Source organism: Pteropus medius, unplaced genomic scaffold, assembly GCF_902729225.1.
Source record: "Pteropus medius unplaced genomic scaffold, Ma_sr-lr_union100, whole genome shotgun sequence".
NCBI classification, from domain to species: Eukaryota; Metazoa; Chordata; class Mammalia; order Chiroptera; family Pteropodidae; genus Pteropus; species Pteropus medius.
Genome location: NW_024354500.1, coordinates 28,711,976 through 28,738,683, shown reverse-complemented (window position 1 = coordinate 28,738,683; position 26,708 = coordinate 28,711,976). Strand labels below are relative to the sequence as shown.

General features: G+C 34.4%; 1 protein-coding gene across 21 annotated transcripts in view; it reads right to left on the bottom strand.

Annotated features, from left to right (window-relative positions):
- DST (dystonin) overlaps positions 1 to 26,708 on the bottom strand; it is a 404,042-nt gene that overhangs the window by 26,262 nt on the left and 351,072 nt on the right. For all 21 annotated transcript variants that reach the window (XM_039853102.1, XM_039853089.1, XM_039853093.1 and 18 more), the window contains 16 exons: positions 26,333 to 26,551; positions 22,538 to 22,741; positions 21,019 to 21,250; positions 19,907 to 20,133; positions 18,249 to 18,371; positions 18,020 to 18,121; positions 15,853 to 15,954; positions 13,673 to 13,846; positions 13,193 to 13,348; positions 10,262 to 10,459; positions 9,780 to 9,908; positions 7,232 to 7,402; positions 6,280 to 6,435; positions 5,869 to 6,075; positions 3,199 to 3,318; positions 618 to 787 (listed from right to left, as the gene is read on the bottom strand). In XM_039853102.1, coding sequence (XP_039709036.1) covers positions 618 to 787; positions 3,199 to 3,318; positions 5,869 to 6,075; positions 6,280 to 6,435; positions 7,232 to 7,402; positions 9,780 to 9,908; positions 10,262 to 10,459; positions 13,193 to 13,348; positions 13,673 to 13,846; positions 15,853 to 15,954; positions 18,020 to 18,121; positions 18,249 to 18,371; positions 19,907 to 20,133; positions 21,019 to 21,250; positions 22,538 to 22,741; positions 26,333 to 26,551 — 2,690 coding nt within the window. The remainder of the gene's footprint in view (positions 1 to 617; positions 788 to 3,198; positions 3,319 to 5,868; positions 6,076 to 6,279; positions 6,436 to 7,231; positions 7,403 to 9,779; positions 9,909 to 10,261; positions 10,460 to 13,192; positions 13,349 to 13,672; positions 13,847 to 15,852; positions 15,955 to 18,019; positions 18,122 to 18,248; positions 18,372 to 19,906; positions 20,134 to 21,018; positions 21,251 to 22,537; positions 22,742 to 26,332; positions 26,552 to 26,708) is intronic.

Here is a 26,708-nt window from a genome sequence, read left to right as displayed (position 1 = left end):
GAAAAATGTGAAAACATCCCTAAGATATTCTAACTCCTCTAGTAGTACTGTACATTATTAAATACTTTAAAAAATTTGAAATAAGTTTTGGGCCTTTGTGGTTGACGTGTAATGAGGAAGAGGAAAATTAGAAAGGAGTGGATGGAAATTAGAAGGGCACACAGGAGGGGTTAGGTCGTAGAACCCTGCACACCTCATTAAGAAGCCTGTGTTTTAATTCACATCCAATATTAAGCCCCTAAAGAGTATGAAGCAGGGGGATGACAAGATTCCAATTACATTTTTAAAAGACTATGTTAGTAGTTATGTAGAAATTGGATTAAGGAGGACAATAGCAGACCCGACAAGACAGTCACAAGGCAATTGCTGTGGTCAGGTGTGAGATGACAGAAGCCTAGAGAATGTTATCACTTTCGAGTAACTTGAGTACTTACAGATAAATGATAACCAACAGCAAAGCCTTCTCAGTGCAAGTACTGTGGTAAGTGGGGTACTATGGACCAGCAGTTCTCCAGGCAAAGGGGGTGTTTAAGGTTCCTAAAATTCTCCACAAAGCACCACTATTGTGTGTTTGAAAGGGGTCTACAAAGTAACCAAACTGCCTTAAAGAACATTACCTTTCCACAGATTTTCCACAGATAGTATCCCATTTGTCTCTGAGTTCACTCAACATGTCATCCAGTTTCAGGTTGTCATCAGCCAGGGAGGTTTTTTCTTTTAGAGAACGTCCAGTTCTGTTGGTGGTATCGTAGACAGAATGCTTGGCTCCAAGTGATTTTTGAAACTCCTATATATTTCATGAGAAAATGAAGTGCATTTCTGCTTAGGACCAATGAACAAACGGGACAGAGACACTGAAAGAGGCGTCTCTCATAAGTGGAGTCTAACCACTGAAAGACATCAGCAAATAATCAAGTCAGGAATATACCAGGGTAGAAAACAATCTCTACATTTTCTAACTGAAAGAATTATTTTTCTCAGAAGCCAGGGGTCTCTAAGAGTATCTACTATTATCAAGAAAATCATTTCAAAACAAAACAAATCCCAAATCTTTTGTAGCTATAAACTACAAACAGTATGCTAGTTACGATAAAATGGGATTGCTAATAAACTATTGAAAATCCCACAGTTTAAAAAGGAAAATGTAGTTAACACTCTATGAGTAACTATAGGTCTGGCAAGGACACAGAATGACTCAGTGTATAAATTTACTACAATTCTTTTTTTTTTTTTTTGTCAAACAGATTTATTGTCACACATTTTGGATATCGTTAATCTTCAAGTTTGTATATGTATGTGTGTATGTGTGGGAGGAGTGAATTCCATTCTTTCTACACAACTCAATTATAAGCTTTCCTCAAGCAGGGATATTGTTTTTGTAGGCCTGTTATTATCAGGTTTTATTTTGTGTGTGTTTACAAGTATGTAATAGAAAGAGTGAGACAACTACAATCGAATATAAAATCTCAGGGATGAGAAGAAAGAAAGATCAACCTAATAGGCAGCTTATAAACTCATAAAATATCACAGGAACACTAATGCATTAATTCTTAATCCTGGCAGCACATTAGCATTGTCTCAGATAATAAAATGCTATGCAAATGTATAATTTTCCAAAATAACCTATTCGATTACCTAATAAGTTTTGATTGCATTTAAAAGTGAGACACTTTAAGTGTCTTAATATAACTAAGGTATTTATTTTGTCTTGTAATAGTAGGCAACTACATCTGGGAATTTTTTAGCAATAAACACCATTGCAATATCACTGTATTTCAGCCGTTTGTTTTCTGTAAATATTATTTCTACATATTATTCTAAACAGAATATTAGTTTTAGAATCATGGTATTGACAGGTTTTCTTCATACAACAGACACATACTAAATGTTAAAGCTGAATACAGGACAGGTTAAAACTTTTTAAAGGCAAAAAGTACCCAAATAATGAATAGAAAAGAGTTCTTTTAAAATTGGCTTAATGTACCTTGTATCTTCATTTCAGAGAAATGGTGACTTTTGACAATAGGTCACACAAGGGGAAACAGAGACTCTACAAGGGTTCTTTGCATATTCTTATTTCTAGGATTCTCTAACTTAAATATGCAATATACTTGCATAAGACTATATGACACAACATCTATGTTCAAGTTCAAATTTCTTCTACATTGAGAAGGAGGTGCTCATTTTTCCATCAGAGGGGAAGGAAAGAAGGTCCTGCCCACTGTCATCATGTGCCCGATACTAGATGCGGCAGCTCATGGGCACAGGGTGCCAGCAGAACAAGCCATTCATAAGCCAAAGAACAGACGTGCAATGGCGCAATGTTTCCTTCCATCACCCTAGGAGTATGACCCCCTGGGGTTAGTTAGAATCACCAACCGAAGCAATCAGCCTGTGTGAAGATGATGGCTAGAATTTTCTGATGATGAACTTACATGGCCTCAATTTTCTCTAGCCTTTTAAAAATTATCATGTTTCAAGCAATAATTTATATGTCGATGCCTAAAACTGTAAAACTGTTTTCAGGAACCACTCTCCTTTTATCCACATCCTCACCCTGAGGGCTGATGATCACTCTACAAACAAAATGACAGCCAAACCCAAGTTTAAAAGATTTGAAGAGGATGGGAGAAATGGTCTTTGAATGCCATGTAGTACAAATAGAAAAGGTAAAATATGTAAAACACAATGTTTCTACAACTTCTAGTCTACACAAGGAAGCCGTGGACTATGTGTCTTTGAGGGTAAGGATGGAATTTCATATACCCACACATATACAATTAAATGCCAATTTAGGTAGGAGATACCAATTTTGCCCACTGTACTGTTTAAAAGAATCTATAGGACAAAATCTATATTACTTTTTGCTATATGGTCTATGAGAGAAAAGACAAGACAGTTGCGAAAAATTAAAATGCCAATGTTTGAATGCCTACAAATCCTTTTAATGTTTTAATTCTGTAGGTTTTCTTTTATTAATTAACCCAGGCTCATAATGGAATGGTCACTGGGGATTAAAGATACCACTACCACTTGATCAATGTGAAGGGCAATTGGTTTTTAATTTAACAAGGATCACATTGGGTGACTTTTTTTTCCCCCTAGTGATGAATAAATACACAATCGAGTAAGAATTTGAAAGTGATCTTGCAATATATAGTGACATAATATGCTTTTCTTCACTGTAGACCCACCCACCTTATGCTGCGCAAGTTGTGTTTTTATTTTGTCTGGGTCATTGGCGATTTCCAGTTCAGAATCCAAAGACCTTTCTGACTCTTCTAGCCACTCCATAAGTTTACTCCAAGCTTCATGGAACTGTAAAGAAATTCACATTTTGTCCAGTAAATTTTCTGTCATATTCGCTATATTTGAAATCTAATAGGTAGTTAAAATATAAATTAATATTAATGGAAATGTTGAAAATTATTAAATCAACATGCCCTCAGAAGAAAAAAGTAATAGTTTCATCAGCAGATTATAAACTGTCTTGTTAACTAACACTTTGCTTCTGTGATCCCGTTCCATGCTCACTTTGTTATAATTCATTCAAACACATAAACTTTAACAAAAACTGAAATGTTAGGGAGCGCCAGGCAGAATGCACTGCCCTTTCTTTTGCTTAATAATTAACACAGACGCTCAGAGAATTTTATTTGCTCCCTGCTGTCACTTGACAAATCTGGGTTAACTTCTAAGGTATTTAATTTCCTATGCTGAGAAAAAGGAACAAAAAGGGAGAAAGAGAAGGATAAAATTTGTAAATTGGTTTTAAAAAGAAACAAGAACAAAGAGAGGTAATTTTATTTCTATTTAATATAAAGGTAGTTTAACATCTTTATTGTTGCTATCGAACCTCTCGAATTAATGCTTGTGCATCACATATTGGTTTAATATGCAAGAGTACCTACAATACATGAGTTCTAACAAAATATAACTTTCTCTGGCATCTATGACCTTGAAATAGTCTGGTGCTATTTATATTTAATTTCAGCCCCAGTCTGTTTTCTGTTTTTCATTCAGAACTAGTGGGTACCATTTTTAGATTCCAAATTGTGATGTTGGTTATAAATTATTTCTCATAACAGATACATAATAAAAACTTAATCAACATAAAGTGTGCTTTATACCAAAGCACATTAATAATGAAATAACAGAAAGACACTTCCTACAATAAGAGCATGGAATCACAAAGCTGCCGGGGCCCACTAGAGAGCATCTCATCACAAACCTGCTCTCCCTACACATCCCTCCCACAGCAGTAATCAAATTAAACATGAAAACATGGAGGCTAGAATAGGCACATACATTGTCAAAGTCAGAGAACTATGATCAACATTTGAGAAAAAAATGAGTTATTAAAATAGTAAGAAATAAATTAAAGATACACCTAATCATTATGTTAGGTAGTCTTACAACAAATAATATAGGCTGTAACGGTTTGATGGTAAGTTTAACGATACAGACACATAGGTCCTAAGGCTGGTCTCACTTACAAAACTATTTTTAAGTTATAAATATAGAAGAAACTCTATATACTCTACTTCTGCACTGAAAACAGTAGAAAACCCTTATATAGTTAGTTAAACAAATTGAGAAAATAAAATTGATTCAATGGAGAAGAGAGGAAGAGGGTGGGCAACTGGGTCCTGGCATCCAAGAGACTCTTAGACATTAGATGTTCATAACTCAAAAAATGCCTATACTTCAGATGACACTGTTACATATGTGAAGAGAAAAATACTAGGCTCAACATTAATACTGTCTTAAAAAAAACATTAGAGACTGGTTCCATTCCAGGGACTCACTTTTAGCAATGAATATATCATACTTCTCACTCAAAAAGGGACACATGGCATGTAATCCTGTAACGGTGCAATTTGTAATTTCTAAAGTCTTTAAAAACTTACACTGATAGCTTTAAATACTAAAACACGTGACGCCCATGACATTTTTTGCATCACCCAACTGAGCCTAGCTCCCCAAAGCATTGGAGTGCAGGACCAATGATGAACAAATGCAACTGAATGGGGCAAAAAAGAGTCATTATAAAATTTAGCCTCAATATTACACTTTCTACTTACTAGTAAAAAACAAAGATATATGCCAAGCAAGGTGGGTACACCTCTCTCTTCCCTGAAGAACAGAGATGCATAATTTTACTTCTTCTCTGTGTTAAGTCTAGAACAGAATATTAATAACAGGTGAAAGAAGTAAGGCAAGTTCCTTGTAAGAGTCTCTAGATTGAAAAAAAATGCAGCCCCAAAAGCTTCAGACAATTTAAAATTTGGATGGAGCTGTATCAAAATATTAGAAAAGAAATGAAGGCTTGCCAATAAGTGTACAGACTCAGAGACGTGAGGAGTACCAACCAACTCAGACACAGAATACGCCCTCTCAGAAAGCTGTCTAGAGGGATAAAGGTCTGGCTCAGCTCTCATAGTTTGTGAAGAAAGTTTAGCTTTGGAACTGAAACAAAAGGTAGCAATATAATTAAGTATGATGTCTCACTCTGAGTATGAGAGTGGAGGTTGAAAGGACAAAGAAAAAACAAACGAATGCAATAACAAAAATTTTGAGCCCCTTTTGTGCATTAATGATAATTTTTAAATGGTCCATCTCTGAAGTCAAGCTATAATCAGTCTTTTCAAGATTAGTCCCCAGGCCCTGAAGTTGCTGATAGGTCAACTTCAAAGTGATGCCATGATCCAAACTTGGGCCACAGCCCTTTTAGGAAATAAATATCTTGGCTCTATGCCATAATTGTTACACCTAATATAGCCTGCAACAGAAGTACATTAATAACACATATTTCAACAGCTAGAATTGATTTATTGCCAAGTTCAGAGTATTTTTATAAAGGTTTACCTGCTTTGCCCTCTTCCTTGCATCATCCAAAGATCTTCCTCTTTCCACTAACCGTTGAACTACTTTTTCCCATCGACTCTGTACACTGATAAGTAGATTCTTAATGAGGACAACATCTTGTTTCTGACTGAAATATTTCAGGTGGGTTCCAGTTTTATCCAGCTCTATTATCTGCTCACGGTGAGAATTTACTTCATTGGCAAAGACCTTTACCCAAAAAAAAGAGAGTATATATAGAAACAAATGAAAATTTGATCTATCTTGAAAATGCTTCTGGTGTCATAAGCTGAAGCTATTTCAAAGGACAAAAGAACATTTTTAAACTACCAAATTCATGCTTTTGTTACTAAAACAGCCTGCTGTCTAAAAAGGTCTGAAATCAGAATGCCATCCATCTGAGTTATAGCATACCTTGTGTTCATCGATTTGAAACAAGACGGTGTCCAAGATAAGACTTGGCCGAGAAGCTACATTTAGAGTCTGTTCAGCCTGGGTAAGCCAGTTGATGAAGTCTTGGAGAGAATTGTGGAACTCCATTGCTAAGTTAAGGGCCTCTTCCAGTTTAGTCTGCGAGGACAGATTATTTAGTATTTGATGATATAAGCCTCTCCCCCTTGCCCCCACCCCTGCCGCGGCTCCAGTTTAACCACTCTCTGGCAGATTTCCTTCCCACTTTTTCTTTATTTATACATAATCTATACTACCTAAATAGTTTATAAATGTAATGGGCCTCCACTAAAATACTGGCAAACCAAACCCCTTGAAATATATAGTCAGAAGCATCTCACTGCAGCTAAAAAAATTTAATATATACTAAAATTTTGGTTCAGGGGCAATTAACCACAGAACACAATTACTAAACAATCTGCAGGAAAAAAAAAACTTGACATTTATACAATTAATTTCTGGGATCCAAATACTATGAAATATAGTTCTACTCTGTCAGTGAGATGCTTCTCATAGATTTTTGTTATGTAAGTGCTTATTATATATACACAATTATCTCGTTCTCTTGATTTCCCTCTCTCCCTCTCCCTATATACAGCCTTTTGCTCATGAAGTGTGATTAGAATAGAATTATTTAACTATCCAGAATTCGAGTGGTTCACAAATTTAAAAATATACCTAGTAACACTGATCCATGATATACTTTTATCTGTTTCAATAGATTCCTTTAACTCAGTTCTTTTGAGTTAAGACAGAATACTATTTTCAACTGACCCCATGAAACCTCCTAATGTATACAAAAAGAATTTAAATGTGGATCATTAAACATTCCACTGATCATGTTACACAGAGATAAGGTAAAAACCCACGAAACAAAACAACTAAAACAGTGAATCATATTAATCAAGGCACATACTTTCCTTTCATTGAGTTTGGTTTCCACTGATTCCCATTTTTCTTTCAAGTTATTTATGTCTTGGTCAATATTTGTCTCTGCAGATTTGGGGCATCTTGCAAGCATCTGTTGGCCTTTCTGCATCAGACTCTTATATGTTTTTTCTTTAACATCAAAGGCAGCACAGATTTCCTAAATTGAGATATCCCCCCAAGTTATCTCATTTTTAAGATAATAAAATCTAAGAGTTCTTATCCCAAGTCATCAATCCCAAGCCCCTTATCATATATACATCTCTATCCAGCATACAGAATAACTCCAACGCATTCAAACTTTTCACTATATTGAAATAACACCTAAACCTATAGCCATACCTTGTCTACCAAGAAATCTCAGAAATGCTGCTGTCATCAACAATCCCTCCTGGCATGATAAGGTTTTTGAAACAATATTTTAAATGATATCAAGAAAGGCTTCACTATACAGTGACCAATTAGCTCTGTGACCTTTGGCAAGTAAGTTAACCTACCTGAGCCTTGATTTCTTCCTCTATAAAGTGAGTTCTCTAAGTCTTTCCTTGAACTGTAATATTACAATGACTGTAATATTTTTTCTGTAAAATTTAATTCTGGGCTCAGAAGACATCCAGTGAATAGAAAGTTAAGACCCAGTACAGTGAGACATTTAAGTTGATTATTCAGACTTTGGAATCACAAAAGCCAAACTTGTGGTACTATGAGAATATTATTCTCATTTATAACATTTTTAAAGCTTCCAACTAGAATGCAGTGTGTATCTTTTATAGAGAAAATAAAAAAATACTGCTTAAACAAATTCAGAATTTAAAATCAATGAAACAACAGTTACATTCATGGAAAAAAATTAAGACCAGTTCTAGCCCATTGATTCAATTATAATGTAGTTCAAATCATAGCTCTTACTGAAAAATTATATATCCTATGTCTAACATTTTTGACTTTATAATTTTTAAAATTAAAATATAATTCATAAAAGTCATCCATTTTAGAGTGTACAATTCAGTGTTTTATTAGTATATTCACAAGAATGTGCAACCATCACTAATTCCAGAATACTTTATTGCTTCAAAAGTTTATAATCTGTTAAACCTTAAAAAAAAAAAACCCTGTCTAAACATCTTTACAATATCACCTACTAAAAACTTTTAATCCTAAAGCAAAACTTTTAAATATAGCCAAATCTCACAAAACTGTGATACTTCAGTTTTCAGGTTTCCTTCATTTCTAACACAATCAAAGCAAAAGAACAGTACTAAAAGTGTATTACAAATATTGATAACTCTTTATATTCTTTAGATTATGAAATTTCTATAATGTGCCAAATTATGTAAGGTTATAACAAATTCATTTTAAATACCCAGAAAAATAAGCTGATATTCTTCTAAAGATTAAATATTCTAAAAATAAGCTCTCTGCTTTTCAATATTTTTACTTATATCTTTCTACATTAACATTTAAAAATATTTGTCATTAGAGATTAATCCCAGATATGTCTGTTCAAGAATTCATTAAACTTATACTTTATGGACACTGTAATAGCTTTGCAGGTACTTATTTCCTAATAAGTGGAGTTTTAACGAGCTCCACGACAATATCAGACATCTGTTAAAGAATACAGACTTCAATGTGCAATGGCCCATTTCCTTTGTAGAAATAAAAGCTCTACTTTTATTTCATAAGATACTAATTGCTGGCATTTAAATATTTAAAAAAATATTATTTTCGATGCAAATTCACAAGTGTGAAAATTAGAGGATTAGTTTTCAAAATTTGAAACAGACTGTTTCTTTAAAAACTTTCAGAGCTGAATTATAATGGGAAATGAATAGGAAATGTGAATAAATCAAAGGCAGTCTAAATTTAATTTGTCAGTCCATACTTCCATGAAAGAAAGCCAAAGTCTGAAGTTTCATTATTTTTTCCTCCTTATCCTTAAGAGTTGGCAGTGCCACAGAATCTGAGTGGGAATAGCCCACAGGGACAATGCTCCAGATTGGACAATTAAGCAGAAGTCTCCTTTTGTCCATATCTTGTATAGATGTGAAATCGAAGAGTCAGCCCCAGCACCATTAAAAGAAACAAACAAGTAACTTTAATAGAACAAAAACATATTTTCCAGACTTCCATGAAACAAGTTGGGAAAACCATGCTTACGGCAATAATTTTTAAGTCAATTTTGATTACTTAAAAGGGATTTTTCTTTTCACTCAAGGTACAACAGTTTATAATTTACACAATATTTATTACTATCTGCACAAGTTTATGAGTTTATGGGAGAAGGTATGTTTCTAAAAATGTCTAGATTTCTAAAACCTCTTTTCATATACTGACATACTAACCTTTGAAATAAAGAATAGGTTCTGACTTGAAAAATTTAATCAATAGTGTTTCTAGCACTTATACATAGAGATTTCTGGTGTAACACTATACATCCTTTAAACTTTCTCCCACAATTTATTTATCACCAAGGCCCACACAAAATGGTCAGTTTCTTAATCTGAGGCTAGAGCTGTAGGAAATAATATACTTACCATGTGGGCATTAAGCTGCTCCCTGGCTGTTTCTGGTAAACCTCCCAAAGGTTTAGATGCTAACAGATGGCGCTCCGTGTCAGTCAGCCACTGCTGCAAATCCTCAATTTCGCCATGGAACCCTTTGGCCTAGAATGAATGATAGAGAGTTTTCAGCTTGGGCCACAAACATCGTCACTTTCAAGCAGAAAACAAGGTTTAAACGATCCAGCCTGCTAAGCCTCTCTGGGCATTCTTAAAAATGGCCAGGTGCCACTAGATTGGCCTTGCCTTTCTTCTTCAGGAAAGCACTAGCAGATAAGACTATTACACTAAGAACTAGAGAGCTGTGTTCTCATCAGCACTCTTCTTTATCCCACTTATTTTTACTCTTCTCCTTGAGGTATAAAAATTAAACAAGGGTATGTTAACCAATGAAAGAATTCCATGCTATTTTGGTCCTGAAGGCTATAGAAAGTTTCAGAACTTATTCTCTTATTCACCTGGCGTAAGGCACCATCCAGCTGCTGCTTCCTTTGTTCTGTTTTTTCCAAAACATTTTGCCAGCGTTGATTTAAAACCTCTAGCTTGTTCTGAAGGCTGCTTGCTTCTTCCCCTGCACTTGATTCAATTAGATCATTTCCTGCTTTATTAACAGCTTCCACTGTGGACTGATGGGCTAATACATCATTTTGGAGTACCTGAAAATATTAAAATAACACTATAGTTGCTAGTTTGTAACCAGTTAACATTGCTTTTAATGTAACTGTTTTACTTCCAGGTTATGAAACATTCGGAAACAAAAATATCACATACACAGAATTTTAATACTAATGAAGTTTTTAAATGATGGACATCTTTTCCTTTAACTTTATAACTTTCCTGTCTACCAACATCCCCTAAAATGATTATGTGAGACCACTGCAGGTTCTTCCCATTATAATAGCTTTGCAATTGATGACATTACACATCTAGAAATTATAATGAAAAGGATCTAAAAGTATTCATTTGACTCAAGTTCATTTTAATTGAACTTAATTTTTATGTCTTAAACAATTTAAAAATTATTTATTTCTATGTATTCATTTGCAAACATAAAATTATTACATTTCTAAAATACGCAGTGCCATGTTTTACAATTAGCACTCTAAAAGCAACAAAAAAAATATCATAGGACATTCTTTTATCTTCTCTTATTGGAATGGTGCTAGAATTAACTGCTAAGTTGGCAGGACTCTTGGGAGGCCCTAACACTAATGGGAAAAAGGTTTATTTCACTATATATCAGGGATACTCAAGCCCAGCATTCCAGAGGTTAGCTGTTCTTTTACTAGAAAATTCGCATATGAAATGCTAACTACAGATCCCAGTAAATAATGCCTTTCTATTCTATTATACAGTAGAAATATAAGAACAGATTAATAACACTTATATGCACTAAAGTGGGGCAAGAGTGGTAAGCGCAAAAAACAACCGCAAGGCTAAAAAGGTCAATTTCTTATGCTGAAAAGAATTACACTTTAAAGAACAACTATAGCTTAGTAATAGATTCCTTTCAAGAAGACAGTGGTTATGTTTTTAGAAACCAGAAGAAATCTTCCTCTGATGTTAGTAAAAGTCGATGACGATCCTTCCCTTCACTCGCCCACTCAGGGTTATCAACAGGAAAGAAAAGAAACATCATCTCCTCTCCTAGGTAAGACATCTCATGTCTGGAGGGAGATCCAGCCCAAGGAGGATTCTCAGTGAGGGTGTGGCACTAACCATCTGCATTCAGTTTCTCTGACTGCCCTTTGATACATTAACAGTAGGAATCACTTTTAAAAGGTAAGATTTAAATTTTTCTCCCGGTCAAAATATAAAAAATAATTCTATACAATTCATTCTTCTAAATGGCCCAAGTCCTGCTATACAAGCCACAGCCCAGGAGCCAGAGAAAAAGGCAGGGGAGGGATGGAAATATCTCCTCCCTTCCTCCAGCAATGGTGCTGGCAACTCTAAGTCCTTTAACTTTGACCTTTGAGAAATGAAAGGAGAAAGACAGATAAACAGAAATAAAAGATCCCTAACTCATCCCCCACCAAAACAATTGGATTAAGGTGCCTCATATTCCCACCTCATCTATATTCTACAAAGTTCCTGTCACTGATGTTTATGACTTTAAGGACAATTGCTAAATTTATAAAATGTAAATGCTATAAACTCACACTATAAGAATAAACATATTTCTTTATATGCAGAGTCGATCTAACTAGTCATTATTGCTTCTAGCAAAGGTATAACATAGGTATTAAATAACAAAAATATTAATGATGCATAATAAGTTCTAATTGCTTAATCAAATATGTTTTGGGAGTAACTATATACATAGACAGAATGAGGTAAAAGAGAAGAAAAATTTAAATTAGGGAACAATTACTATGGGAAAAAGTATGAAAGAAGAAGGACTAAAGCAAGAATAGTCAAAACCTATACATCATGATCTTGAAGTATTAAAAACCTACCTTTTACTTTAAAATGCTTATATTCAATATGTAAAATAATTCACACTTCTATCTGATAATCAGAGAAAACTTATATTAGGTTAGGATCTAGGACCTAACCTTAAATAAGCTACTACTATTAATGTGAATGTTGAAGTTCTATTAAAAACTGCTGAATATCAGAATAAACTCTACCGAGCATAATGTTTTATTCATTAAGCCCAATGACTTAAGAGATAGGGAATTTTCTATTAAGAATTATCAACCAGTGTCACAAAGATGACAACAATATAAAATTGTGTTGCATATATCTCAAGACAAAATTTTTCAATTAATAAGCTTTAAATCAAGTGCAGGACACATAAAAACTCCTTTAAACCTTTTGAACATGATATTAAAAAAAAAATTCATAAAGAAAAGGACGAAAACATAAAAGCCACTGAAAAGTAAGAGACCAAGAGACAGAAAACAAACCTCGACATAATGAGAGATGTACAGACAGATAGAAATATGTTAGACATGCCAAATAAGCAACAAGTGAAAGACCCACAAGGTTAAGAATGACCAGGAGAAAAACATACATATGACCTGCAGTAGAACATTTTGAATTTATGCCCGACAACATTTAAAATCGTGCTACATTAATCCAACGACAGGTATAATCAGAGATTTAAATCTGCAGCATTTGCCATGCAGACCTAATAAAATGCACCGAGAAATTTCCCATCCTTGCTGTTTTTGATATTAACTGCCTTAAACAATGAGAAAAATATTTTGATTATAATCTTTTAAGAAGTATATTTTAAATAGTTAAACCTTTAGTTATGAATGTCAAATATGAACTTGCGTTCAAATTATAAACTTGAAAATTGCACAAAGAAGAAACATAAAAAAATTTGATGACATTAGAAATGCATAGAGAAGAAACAATATGCAGCAACAGCTCCTTACGTGATGCTTGGCAAGTTCAATTTCAATGGCCTTAGGGTCTCCTCCAATAGGTTTCTGTTCACTCAGCAAGCTCTCAGTGTGTGTCAGCCATGCCAACAGCTCATCCAGAGCATGCTGGAACTGCCCCAGTGCTAACAGAGCACCCTCCAGCTTATGCTACAGAAAAATGGAGAGGAAAAAAATCCATTTATGAATCTGGTATTATGAGTAACACACATTTATAAAACAAGGGTAAAAAATCAATTGTTTCATGCTGCTTATATCTGTAAGTATATACAATGAAACCAAATCATCACAAACTTCTACATTTTAGGTTTGAAACACCTTATGGTTAAAAAAAATGGCATGTGAGAAGCAGAAAGAATTAAGGGGCTTCAAATGTTTATGTACATAATTACCCAAAGTTTATGTACATAAAATTAAATATATAATTTTACTCTGTAATAATTACTTTACATTAATGAAAGTCTTGGTATTTACCTGTCTGTTGATAATTCTTTCATCCAGACTATCCCATATCAATTTCAGTTCCATTAATGGGTCTTGCACAGTGTGTTTGTCACTTTCTTCTGTTACTTTCTTCAGCAAAAGCTCTGCTTGATGGTTCAGTCTTTCCATTTCTATCTGTTGTTGATAGGCCTCTGACTTAAATTGCTATTTTTTAAAGAGATAGATATACAAGGAAAATGTGTTACAAATCAGAAACTTTAAACAAAAAAAAATTCTATGGGTAAGATCTCTATTCTAATTCATATTTCTTACAAGGCAGGTGGCGGGGAGGCGAAGAGGGATAAAAACGTAACACATGGTTACCAATAAAAGATTATAGGTAAAAAAAAGTATAAAGGAAATCTTTTCTCTTTATTCAATGTTTTCTGATGGAAAGATGTTTCTCTTTATAATTTTGACATCTCACTTTTGTTCTCGACAAGAAATTAACAAATTTCAAGGAGAACTTACTCTAATATCTAATTACATATATTTAATAAATGAGTTTTGAAATAAAGGAAAGAAGAAAATAAAATATATATTGACGTATGTGAAACCCAGAAATAATTACCTCTAAGAAACTCAAATTAATATTTCTTCTTCAAAAAACATACCACATCTTGCATCCACTGAACAGCTGATATTTTCCGTACTTCTGCTGTGTTCATTAATATTTAGTTATTCCTATGCCTCACCCACTGCTGCCACCGAACAACATCCTTCACTCTCCTGGTGCTTACTGACACATATTCAATCATCTTGGCTTTGCCAACCAACACAGGTTAACAAATGGGTGCTTGTAATAGGAAACTGTTCTTTCATAAAATATTTAGGTTAATGTATAATAGTAAATAATTGAATAGCAAGTAATTAATGACTAAGCAGTACCTTAATATTTTCAAACATGAAAATAACAATTAAAAAATAATAACTAAGGCATAGTGAACATCTGCTATGTTCTATCTATTCTCAACAAATTTATAAAGAAAATACTTTTATCCTCAATTTAAGTTAAGGACACAGAAGTGAGAGCAGTTAGATAACTTTCCCAAGGTCATTTAGTTAGTAAGTGGATGAACTGGGATGTAATCTCAGACAACCTGATTTCAGAGCAAGCACGCCTAACCAAGCCGCCTGCTATATGAAAACCACTGAGATATATGCAAATATCCAAAATAAATTCTCCTCCACACCTGAAGGTATATATATATAAGGTATATATTTTGTGTTACTACATGATCAGATGAAGTTTTTTAAAAATCTCAATCTAATGATGGTAACAGTAAAATTCTCTAAAAAAACAAAAAACAAAACCCACATCTTTTTCCAAATAAACTACTTTATATCACACTTGGAGTTGAAAATGCTACCATTCTAAAGCCAAATAATAATTTTATATAAAAACCTAGTAGAGTCCATTGAAAATGGTGTAATGTCTGTGGATGGATGCTTAGGAAGAAAATAGCTGACCCCACTTTGATAAATATTACGTAGAAGAATTCAGAGGAAACAGTCCAGCCATTTTTACAGCTGGAGATCAAGAACCACAAAAGGAAAAATTACAGAGAAAAGTAGATGGAAAACAACAAACATTTTGAGAAACACAATTATCCTATGGATGCTTCTTTAGCCTGTGAGAAATGATGAATTACTCTGAATACAGTGAAGAAAATAAAAATGTTGCTATATGTATATTGATGACAATAATATACTACTGAATAATAAAGTTATAAAAATCCTTAAAGTATAATCTACATATTTATAAAATACACACACACACACACACACACACACACACACACACACTCCTCATACCTCATCCTGCTCCAGCATGAGAATATTTGAAAGGCTATAAATCATATCTTAAGAATGGTTGCCTCTGGGTACACAATATTTTGGGTGATTTTTAAAAGGCCACCTTTTTGATTCTTTGTATTTTCTGATTTTTCTATAATAAACATAGGTATTGATTTACTAAAAAGAAAACTACTAATATTTATATCCTTTATTTAAGGACCTCCTATACACTGCTTATTAGGTACAGGCATTATATTAAACCGGTTTCATGATCAAAATGTAATACTTCAATTACATAAAATAAATTCGTGTAAAGAATCCCGTGAATAAAAAACTTAAATATGCAAAATCTTTTAGTTAGGCCCTACCCATACCTTTAGCTCTTCAATCTGCTGCTTTACAGTTTCAAGATCTGTTCCAATTGGAGACATTGAAGCTAATTTACCACCTGCAATATCTACCCAGTCAAATATTGCCTGTAAAACACATTAGTCCACATGTTATTATAACAGTACATTTGAAATTGCTATATCTTGGTGTTAAAGTATAATCATAAATCTGTGAAGATATTATACAATGAACATATTTTACAAATAATCTGGCCCATCTAAATAAGTAAAAGCAACAATAAACTGAAACAGTTGTCCAAAATACTCAATAGATGTAGCCTCCAATTCTGCAGCCAAGTTTGCAAAGGAAATCTATCTTGAATAGGATCTTAGAATCTTAACTTTTTAAAAAAAAACATTTTAAAAAAGTTTTATAAATTCAGTCACATGAAATAAAATTCTCTATGCTCTCTCGTGTCTGTCTAAAACCAGACTGTGTAAATATATTGAAAGAAAAAGATTCGAACCAATTGCTTATTCAAATAATCAAGTAGTTTACTGTTTGGACTTGAAGAAAATATATGGCTCAGCTAAACCGTTGCATATTATTTAGATTAGCACTAAAATCCTGCACATATAATGATTAAGACCATTATTCTGAATTGCAAGACAGACTTCAAAATCTGTTTCTCTTGTCCTTTTTAGGTAATATAAACATTCTAAAAAGGCTCAACTGACATTTTTTTCAGGTACTAAATACACAAAATTATTTTGCACTTTAATGAAGGTGTCAGACCATATTGCAGGGGGAAAAAAATCCTAGGAAAATATCTGGAATTTTAAAGTTATCATTCATAAACCCTAAGAACTTAAGCAAACCTGGAAAATAAAATTTATTTTATATTACAATTAACTTTGAAACCTCTAGGACTTCCGGAGCTTTTAACCTCTAGCTACAGCTAGCCGAAGCTATTTAATAAGGCAAGTTGCCCTTCATGCCCACAGATGATGCTTCTAGCTGTGACGGGCCTTGTTTTCTCAGCAGTGATAAGTCACAGTGTCTAGCCAGTGGCCTCATATGGTTAATGGCTCCTGTGGTCAAATGACTGCAAGTGGTGACAGTGCCATCTCTAGCCATGAAGGAGGGCACAAATCAATGACTTATCAAAGTATGAAAATCATGACTTGGCCTCACAGACCTAGGGCTGAAGCTTGATTAAGTTAATTGGCCACCGAAACCCGATCACTAAGTTATCACTTTGGTTAAAAAAAAGGGAGGGACGGATGGGATAAAATTATAACAAGGTCTTATTTGTAGTGAATTTTTCATCTATTTCCAAAATTCGAAACACTTTTTAGCTGGCATAGAGCCTGGCTTATGATATTTATTTTTGCAAATATAGAAATGGAGTGGCATAATAAAAAGGAAAAGATGTTCTCATCTGAGCTTTAAAAATAATATTCACTTGGTATTATGGAAATACTTAGAAAGGCTTTTTTCCATATGGTAGGAGGGATGAAAGGTTAAATTCTTGCCAGCCTTAAAGTCGGGAAATGGAATAAGGTTAAAGAAGGTAGGGATCTGAATTGACCTCAACTGATGAGATAATTTTTAAATTAAAACTTAAAAAATAATGGTTAGTGAACTGAATGAGAACCTTGAAGGGATGTGAAAAATAACTATTAAAAAAATTATATATACAAAAAAGAGGAAAACATTTTTTACACCACAGATTATGACCTAATAAAATAGAAATCTATTTTAGTTCATGGGGGAACAGCGGCTCTGAGTTGAATTTCCTTACTTCTGACTTTAGTTAAACTTGGTGATATTTTTAGATAGTGTTTACTTCTGTTACCTTATTCCACTCAACTTTAGCACAGAACTCAGATTCAGTTCCATTTCACTGTCTGGTGCTGAGCCATTTGTGAAAAATACTATGTGAGAACATTTACTTTCACTTAAAAATATTAAAATACTTCTTTTCAAAGTAAATGTCACTGAATGTGTATATAAAAATGTGTTTAGATGTGTACATAAATCTATATATTTTTCAAGTGTCAGAAATACCTTCTAAAAGGCAAAACATCAATGGAAGTAGACAAGGAAATTACACACAATTGCAGCCAATGGGGTGATGCCAATGTATAAATTTGTAGACATCAATTAACACGATTCTTTCTTCCAGCAGACACATTATAATCCTCTTACCTGCAGTCCATCCTGGTACTGAACAGCAGCCTGCATCGCCTCCTCAAGTCTGTCCACTCTATCTTTCCAAGCTTTATTTAGAGAATCCCATGCTGAATTTAACTACAATATAAATATTAGAAGAACTCTTTTAATGTCATACGTTTTCAACTACTTCTATCAAATATGCTTAGTTAATAAAATCTTCAAAAAAAAATTCTGATAAGAGTAGACAATATGCTAGTCGTACCTCATCTATACTCTTCTTGACAATGGGTTTATCAGGTTCCCCACACGCAGAGATGAGTTCAGAACCCAGGTTAATAACAATATCCAGCTCTTCCTGCAGTCCATCGATTTCTTCCCTTATGGACTAGAATAAGAAATAGCAGCCTTAGAGTTTTAAGCAAAACCGCACTGAAACTAAAAAGATGCACTCAGATATTAATGACAGTTATTTCTAGGGGTTGAGATTATGGTCAATTTTTATTTTCTTTCCGTTTTCTAAGTTTCTGCAATAAATTTTTTCAAAGAGAAAACAGAAGAATATTTTAAAGAAAAAACAGCATCCTTTGAGTAACGAATATTAAACGTTTATTACACAGACGATATTTAGGAAATAATTCTACATAAAAAATATCGAAACAAAGTTTTAAAAAAATATCAACAATACTGAAAAGCATAGAAAGACATTTTGCTTTTCAAACAGACTAGTTTGGCAATACACGTTTAAAATAGACTTTTGTAAAACATAAGTTCAAAGACCTCACACAAGATAATATATTTATTTAGTAGATTTAGGATAATCTAGCTCTGGATTTGTATTTTTACCCTAGGACATGTAAGCTACCAAAACAAAAAACAAACAAAAAAAACAACCCTGTGACAGAAATGCAGTATTCTACCTTTACTTTCATCTTCTTGGTTCAATATATTTCTTAATTCAAGAAGTCTTTACCAAGAATGAAATAAGCCCTAAACTAGGCATTGAGAATACAAAGAAAAAACAGATATATAACTATTCCACTCAAGGGGCTCTGGGTCTATTAGGAAAGACAAGGTATAATCAATGATAAGTCATTAGTACGTGCCTTTTGCATGAGGAAAGTGTTACAGGAACACAGACTAACTCTGCTAAGTACACAAGAAAATATTTTACATGAATGGTAACAATCCAACTGAACCTTGAAGTTTAAGCAGGATTTGCCAGAAGAGTGACAAGAGGTGCATTCTAGAATGAAGAAATAAAATTTGCCAAGATAACAGATGCTAGAAAGAGCCGGCAGTTTGGCCAAAAGCCACTTCGTGTATCAAAAGAGAAGGAGCTTGATAAAGAAGCAGTAGGGAAAAAAATGGCTTTGGAAATATAGGCACGGGCTAGGCTAGGATGTAAATGACCGATACCCTATACTAGGGAGTTCAGACTTTAGGGAGTAGGCAGTGATGCTTCTGGGTTTTAAGCAGCAACAAGATAAGAACAGATCTAGAGATGACTGGAAGCAAAGTTAGAGTCCTGGCAAGGAAAGAGTCTCTGCAGGCAAGGACACCACTTCTGGACTACTTTAGAAACCTCCCCCCAAAATGGGGGAAGAATGAGAGGGAGAGAGATAGGGAAGGAGGTAGTGGGGAGAAGGGGAGGGATGAAGAGAGAAGAGGAGAAAGAGAGAGAGAGAGAGAGAGAAAATAAAGGCCCCCAAACAAGGCAGGACCAGTGGGAATTGAGAGAATCTTTTAAAATATACTCTAAGTGACATTTGTGGGTGTATTCTATCTCCTACTGTATCACTATGCATTCCACTTTCAGAACTAAATATAAATCTTAATAGAGTAATTCTGAATATTTACCAAAGGAATCCAGTTTACATTGTACTACAACTAATTTAACTTTAAATGAAATATTCTGCTTACCTCTGCTGCTTCTTGCTGTTGTTTCACTACTGAGGGATCAATTCCAGGATCCTCCAGATCCCGGATGAAATCTTGAGTATCTTTAGTGGTAACTACCAACGACATGTGATCACACCAGAACTTTTCTGCTAATTCCATTACATCCAGTAGTTTGGCTTCCCTTTCTTCCACCAGTGTGTGTATGTTCTCCCAAATGAAAACCATTTGGTCGAGCTTATCCTGAACAGCTAAGGAGCAAAAACAATATAAAAAAAGGCAGTATGTTAGCCTCATTTAAGCCATGGAACACAATATTTGGGTTCGCGCAGGAACAGTGATTCAATTTAATAAGTATCTAAAATTGGAACAAATTTTAGATGGACCCTGTCTAGTGGGCATCACTGGGCTCAACAGCCTGTTCCAGACAAATGTAAGATCTGAGGGTGTCCTCTTCCTCCTGAACCAAGGTTCTTCCTGACAAAAGTGGATGCTCCAAGGCAGGTGAGCTCAGAGGAGACCTAAGTCCACTGTATTCCAAGTTCACCAAGGCTGGCCTTCATTCCAAGGAAAGCAAAATAATCATCTAAGTGTCTCCATTATGCTCTCCGAATCAAGAACGAAGGCATCTGTTCAGTCCCAGGAATATAACAACATAGGATATGTATTTTGGGCTTGTTTCCAGAATACCCTCAACATGAATTTCCACTGACTTACGCACATGCTTTTCCTTTCTACCCCCAGCTCTTATCTTTACAATGGTTGCCATTTCTGTGACTATGGGATACAGTAGCCATTATGTAAGGCAGTGTAGTCATTAATGAGAAAAAAAAAAAAATCCCTAGGTTTGGTCTTAGTGGCATTATGCTTTGACCAACTGGCTTAAAAGGTCCAGAGAATGCATGGTTTTTGTATAATGGCACATTTCGAATTTAACCGACTGATTTCACAAACACAGGAAAACATTCACAAGGGATTTATGTACACAGCCTTTCCACCCCAAACACGTCATATTTGTAATACCTTTTCTAAAGTCTGGCATCTTGATATGCAACTGGATTGTCGGTAAACAGCATGAACATTCAGAATTGTTTTAAAAGTAAAGATCAATTGTTTCCTTATCCTGAAATGATTACCTTTGGCAGATATGTCTTTATCGGTGCCCCCAGATCGAGCAATCATTTCCTCTCCCCTCTGTTTAAGAGTTTCATACAATGGCTGTAGCTTCTCCATGTCTACTGACACGTTCTTGTTTTCACTGATCTGCTCCTTAATCTTCTCCACCTCAGCAGAGATGGAGGGCGGCTGCCTCAAGCGCTCCACGACGCGATCCAGGCTCTCCAGGATCTGGTCGATCTTGTCATGAAACTGGTGGTAAAGCAAATGAATCATTTACATGGGAAAGATGTGACACCGAATGTGAAATTTAAATTAAAAAAAAAAAAAATCCATTTAATGTCATCATCAAGAACTAAATCTTAGTCTCTTTGTTAACAGACCTATCCAAAGAGCTATACCCAGCTGGTGTAGCAAGACATCCCAAAATCACGATTTAAATGCACTCCTGTGCGCTGCACAATTTAATGTAGACTGGACTGTTTCTTGCAAATAATTGAGTGTATTCATTAAGAAATGGTATCTGTTAACATATAGCTGGGCCACCTGTCAGCAGCATCTTATCTACTGCTTTATCTTTTATCTTAATTCAAATTAATTTTTAAAATTCAGTTAAAAATTTAAAAAATTAAAAATTTTAATAATCCGAGTGTTTGCCTGTCAGACTGTTTTATTCACTTTTACTGATTACTTTGCAATCCTAAAAAAGTTATATTAATAAATGTAAAATTCATTGGCAGTTTTGGTTAGATTAAAGGGATTTCTTAAGTTATGAGTTTCCTGGACTGAAAAATGTAAAACATTAAACAAAACAAAACCTTCTCCGACGATGTAATAGAAGTTTGTATTTAATTCATGGTCAAACACATAATCAAATTCGTGAAAGAATTTTAAACTTTTGTTTGCAAAGCTATCATAGACAATGAAGCAAAGTTACAAAAACTCATTCACACACAGATTCTACAGTAGCCTCAACATTAAAAGAATCATCACTCGGGATTACAGGAAACGAACCACTCTCATGTCAGTATATTGAATAATAAAAACCAACCCTTGAAAATGGGAAATTTGTAAGTAATTACGAATTCAAATTTCTAAAAAAAAAAGATATCTTCAAAAAAGAAAAAAAATCATTTTCTGACTTTATATATTTTTCTTCTTATTCGGCCTATCATTTTTTCTTTCTTATTGCCTTCCTGGAAGTATTTTATTAATAATGATAATATGCTTTCTTTTATCTTGGCAAATATTGCATACTACTCTGGATGGACACTTACTTAAACATTTGGACAATGATGACAACTGTGTGTTTCTAAAGTCACTGAAACATTTTTTACTGTATTTATAAGCAGGCAAGAAATATAAGGACTGGACTCAAGCAAGTATCACCTCTGAAAGGCCAAGACATCCGTACTCAAAGATAATATAGTGAAATCACGTTAGTTGAAATTTAATCAGGATATCCCAGAAAATGTCTTTATGTGCTCCACTGTTTGCTATTTGGAAGAACCCAGTCATATTTCTGGTGTAAATGAGTACCTGAGTAGACTGAGAAATGGCTTCATCCAGGGCCACCGCTCGCTTTTTGACATCTTCTTTAATTTGGCTGTAAAGGGTGTCAGCTGCTACATACTTCTCTTGGATGGAAAAGCCTTCCTCCGGGCTCAATTCCAATAACTGCGGCCCTGTTTTGTTCATCTTATCTATATGAGGCTTGTGTTCAGCTATCAACTCTCGCAGTTGCTATAACAAACCAAACAGCTTCTCAGTATCTCAGGGTCACACCTCCATATTATAGCTGTCTACATCCCCGATGCATCCAGCTGGCAAGAAACTCTAAACAACACCCTCCCAACACAAGGCATTTAACACATGATGGCTCACACAACTCGCTGTCAGAAAAAAATGCCCCCAACACAAAAATTAAACAACAGTCTGGTCCTGTCAAAATCCCTTTAAGAGTACACACAAATATATTGGTTGAGTGAAATAATGAATCCCAGTTCATTATGCATTTCATACCATAAGACATTCTGACAACAGTATTAGCCAAGGGTCATACAGCATAAAAGGATTCTGAACTTACTCTATGTCCCCAACCTACAGAGACCAAGCCATAACCCTTGGTGTCCCCTTATGCACAATCATGATATGTACAAAAGTATTTTAAAGAAAGAAGGAAGGAAAAAAGGAAGGAAAGAAGAAGGAAGGAAGGAAGGAAGGACAGAAAGAAGAAAAGAAGAGAAAAAGGAAGGAAGTGGAAGAAACCTCAGTAGAAGGCAGACACAATGCTTAAAGGAAAAAAAAAAATCAACTAAAGATAAAGGGAGATGTAAGCCCACAAGGCATTGTAATCATATGTAAACTAGTATAAAATGTATACATGTATATTACATTATATATGTATGTATTATTCTATGTACATATATATTTATCATTTTTACATAGGAATGAATCTATTCGTATTTATTTTTAAATGTTTACGACTGCAAGGGTACTCAATCTATCCTATACCTAGCTATATACTGAACATTATTAAGCATATTTAAGGAAAAACATGTGACATGAATATTTTGTATAATATCATCTACTCAAGAGATACAATGACATTTATACTAATGAGTGGGTGTGAAATCCAAATGGAGCCCCATTCCTTCTAGAGAGCCACATATATCTGGAATATCTGCACTTAATGGAACCCAGGCCCTCCACCTGAGCGGTTTTTCAAGGGCCAAATCCAAAACCACTCTCAGGAGAAGATCTGTCTTTGCCTGCAGGTTCCTCTGAGGCTGGCCTCCATGCAGCACTGAGAAGTCTCTCATTTATACATTATTCATTTTGTTCCCTTATCAGCAGTTCCTCATCCTCACTAGAAGGTATTCTACAAACTGTTTGCTCTCTAGCCCCCAATAAAAGCTTCTCTGTGAAAAATTATATTCAGGAAATTATATTCCAGAGAAAAGCTACCAAACTTTTCCTGCAAATATTTTAATTTCTATCATTCATCAAGAGGAATCACCAGGATGGCCATGTACATGGATTTTTATTGAAAGTGCCCACTGAAATAAGTCACACAAATTATTTTGAAAATTACTGAGGAAACTGGTTCATTACATCACTAATAATCCCCAATGTGATATGCTATCTTTCAAGTTTTTCTGCAGGTGGTCTCGAAACTCTTTTGGAAAAGAGCTGAATCAATACGAAGTCAATTTTTTAAAAAAGGGAAGGGTCTGATCGAATGTGCTGCACATAGAATGTGGGAGGGTCATATCTGCATTCTAGCTTCTGGGTAGTCCAGGCTGAGATTTTATTTTTGTTTCATATTATTAGATTGTATCTTCGTGCCACTTTACAGAATGAAGGTGGTGATGGTAATGTTGGCTAATACGCGATCTCATGGAAAAGGAATGTGTTATTCTATAAGGCATGTTTGTAAAATAAGCTCATACTTTAAGTTATCAAGAGAATTCCAAGTAAAATGAGAGATTTAGGATTTCCTGACTTGCCTAGAGTCTAAGTAGACCTCATCCGTGTAGCACCACTATGAGACACCTTTGCCTGAGTAGTGGCTGAGCCTTTGTAAGACCATTCTGTGACAAACAAGAGAACGCCTACTAGATGCTTACTTGGGTGTATGTGAGTGCATGGAGAAAGGGCCCCATAGAAGATGTCTGTTGACTCATATGTAACAAAATGATTCTTGGCAACATACTGTCATAAGAGTCCAGTGATGCTGGAGATACCTGGTGTAACCTCAAGATATCTACCACTTGCTAGCATGGCTTTTGGAGCCTTTTTTTTTACTTCTGGCTAGAATGAGCTTGAAGATATTCCAAAAATAGCTGAAGAGGATATTGTAAAGCTCAGAATAATGGCCATTCTAGGAGGTGCCAAATATTCTGAACAATTTAGTTTGAACAATTTGAAGACTTGGCTACTAAGTTTTGTGGTTGCCTTTATATATAAAATCATAAATTTGTTTTGAAAGCTGGAAAATTATGCAAAAAAAAATTAGCTCGATTCTGAAATTTTCAGTTCAATAATAATATTCGATATTATACTAGAAACATAGCTACTCAAATCTCATCTCAGAAGAGAAAAAAGTATCTATGAAACATTTTATATTAAAAATTATTCAGTGGGTAGGCATCAGGATTTCTGCCACAAATAAACCTTTATACTAAAATTCAATTCAATTCTACATAGTTTGTAAGCCTTTCTCCTGCTGAATGATTTAGACAGAACTCCATAAAATTTCCATTTTGTATTAAATAAAGTGTTCTCTAAAGCTCTCCTCTAAATAAATACTTCAGTTAGAGATATTCTTCAATGCCAATACTTTAAAAAAGTAAGCAAACAAGATTAATAGGTTATGTCACTTATTTCAAACAATGATGTAATATACTCTGGGTTAAACTTTACACACACGCACATGTGTGTCTGCACACACATAATGATTAGTCTCAGAGTATATCTTGTACAGATCTGGGAGAGCAGCTAGGTTCACAAGTCCATAAACAGCAAGGACTCTAGACTTTTTCTGACAGTTTTGAATCCTCTCTCACTCAAACCCTTGCAAAATTTTAAGTTGTGCTAATATTTAAATGACTGCTGGAATGGGGGCTTCATAATGCCATTTTATATATATATATATATTTAAAATACATGATAGGTTCGTCCATGAATATACTCTCTAGTTTACTCATGCATGCTTACAGGAACAGAGAATTGCAAAAGAGTTCCATGTACATAAGGTGAAAAAAAAAGGAAACAATTTGTCTTCATACTATAGCATTTTTCCTTTTCATAGAGTTAGCTTTCATGATATTGTTATCTTGACATATTTGTTACATTGTACATTTTCTCCAATATATAGCCTTGTTTGTGTGATGTCACTTCTACATATTTCTACTTTTTGCTTACATTCTAAATTGCTCCCATCACTATATATATAGTATAAATCTTAGTCAACATGTGTAAATTGAAAGCAATTCACATTCATAAATTAAAAGTACTTTAAAAACTGATTTCTCTAACATAATAAATGGAAATTTTGATTTTGTACCCAGACAGTTTATATTGCATACTAGTCTATAAAAGCTGTGATATAATGGCATACACAGTGTGATCTACCCACATAAGTCTTCCCACTGTAAACCTGGGTAACAGGTAAGTAACTGTGAGATAAGTAAACTATACAGACAAGAAGAACACAATACTGCTAAAACATCCTAGTCATGTAAGGTGTCTAACCGCATTTTAAAAAACACCATAAAAATCATAATTCTCTTTTAGTGGTGAACAGTACGTTTTTTTTGACACCAAGCTTACCCGATGTTCTTCTTGCTGCTGTCTTAGAGTTTCATACTCAAGGGCTGGGGCAGGAAGCTGAGAGATGATTCTTTGTGTTTCTGTCAGCCATGGCCAAAGTTCTTCATAGGTTTCCCAGAACTGGTTAACCAGGGACTGAGCTCGTTCTAGTTGTAGATACCTCTCGGAGTTTATCTGGCAGATGGTGTCATAGTTTTTCAATACCTTGTCCAGTTTTTTCTAGAAATTAAGATGATAAAATGTGTTTAACTGATCAAGCAGGTCAAGTGGAACATGTACTGAAGATTGCTTTGTCCGGCACTATACTCCTAGTACAGAGTAGACACTCAATAAATGTATGTTAAATGAATAAATCGATAAAAGCTATTTAGGTTTT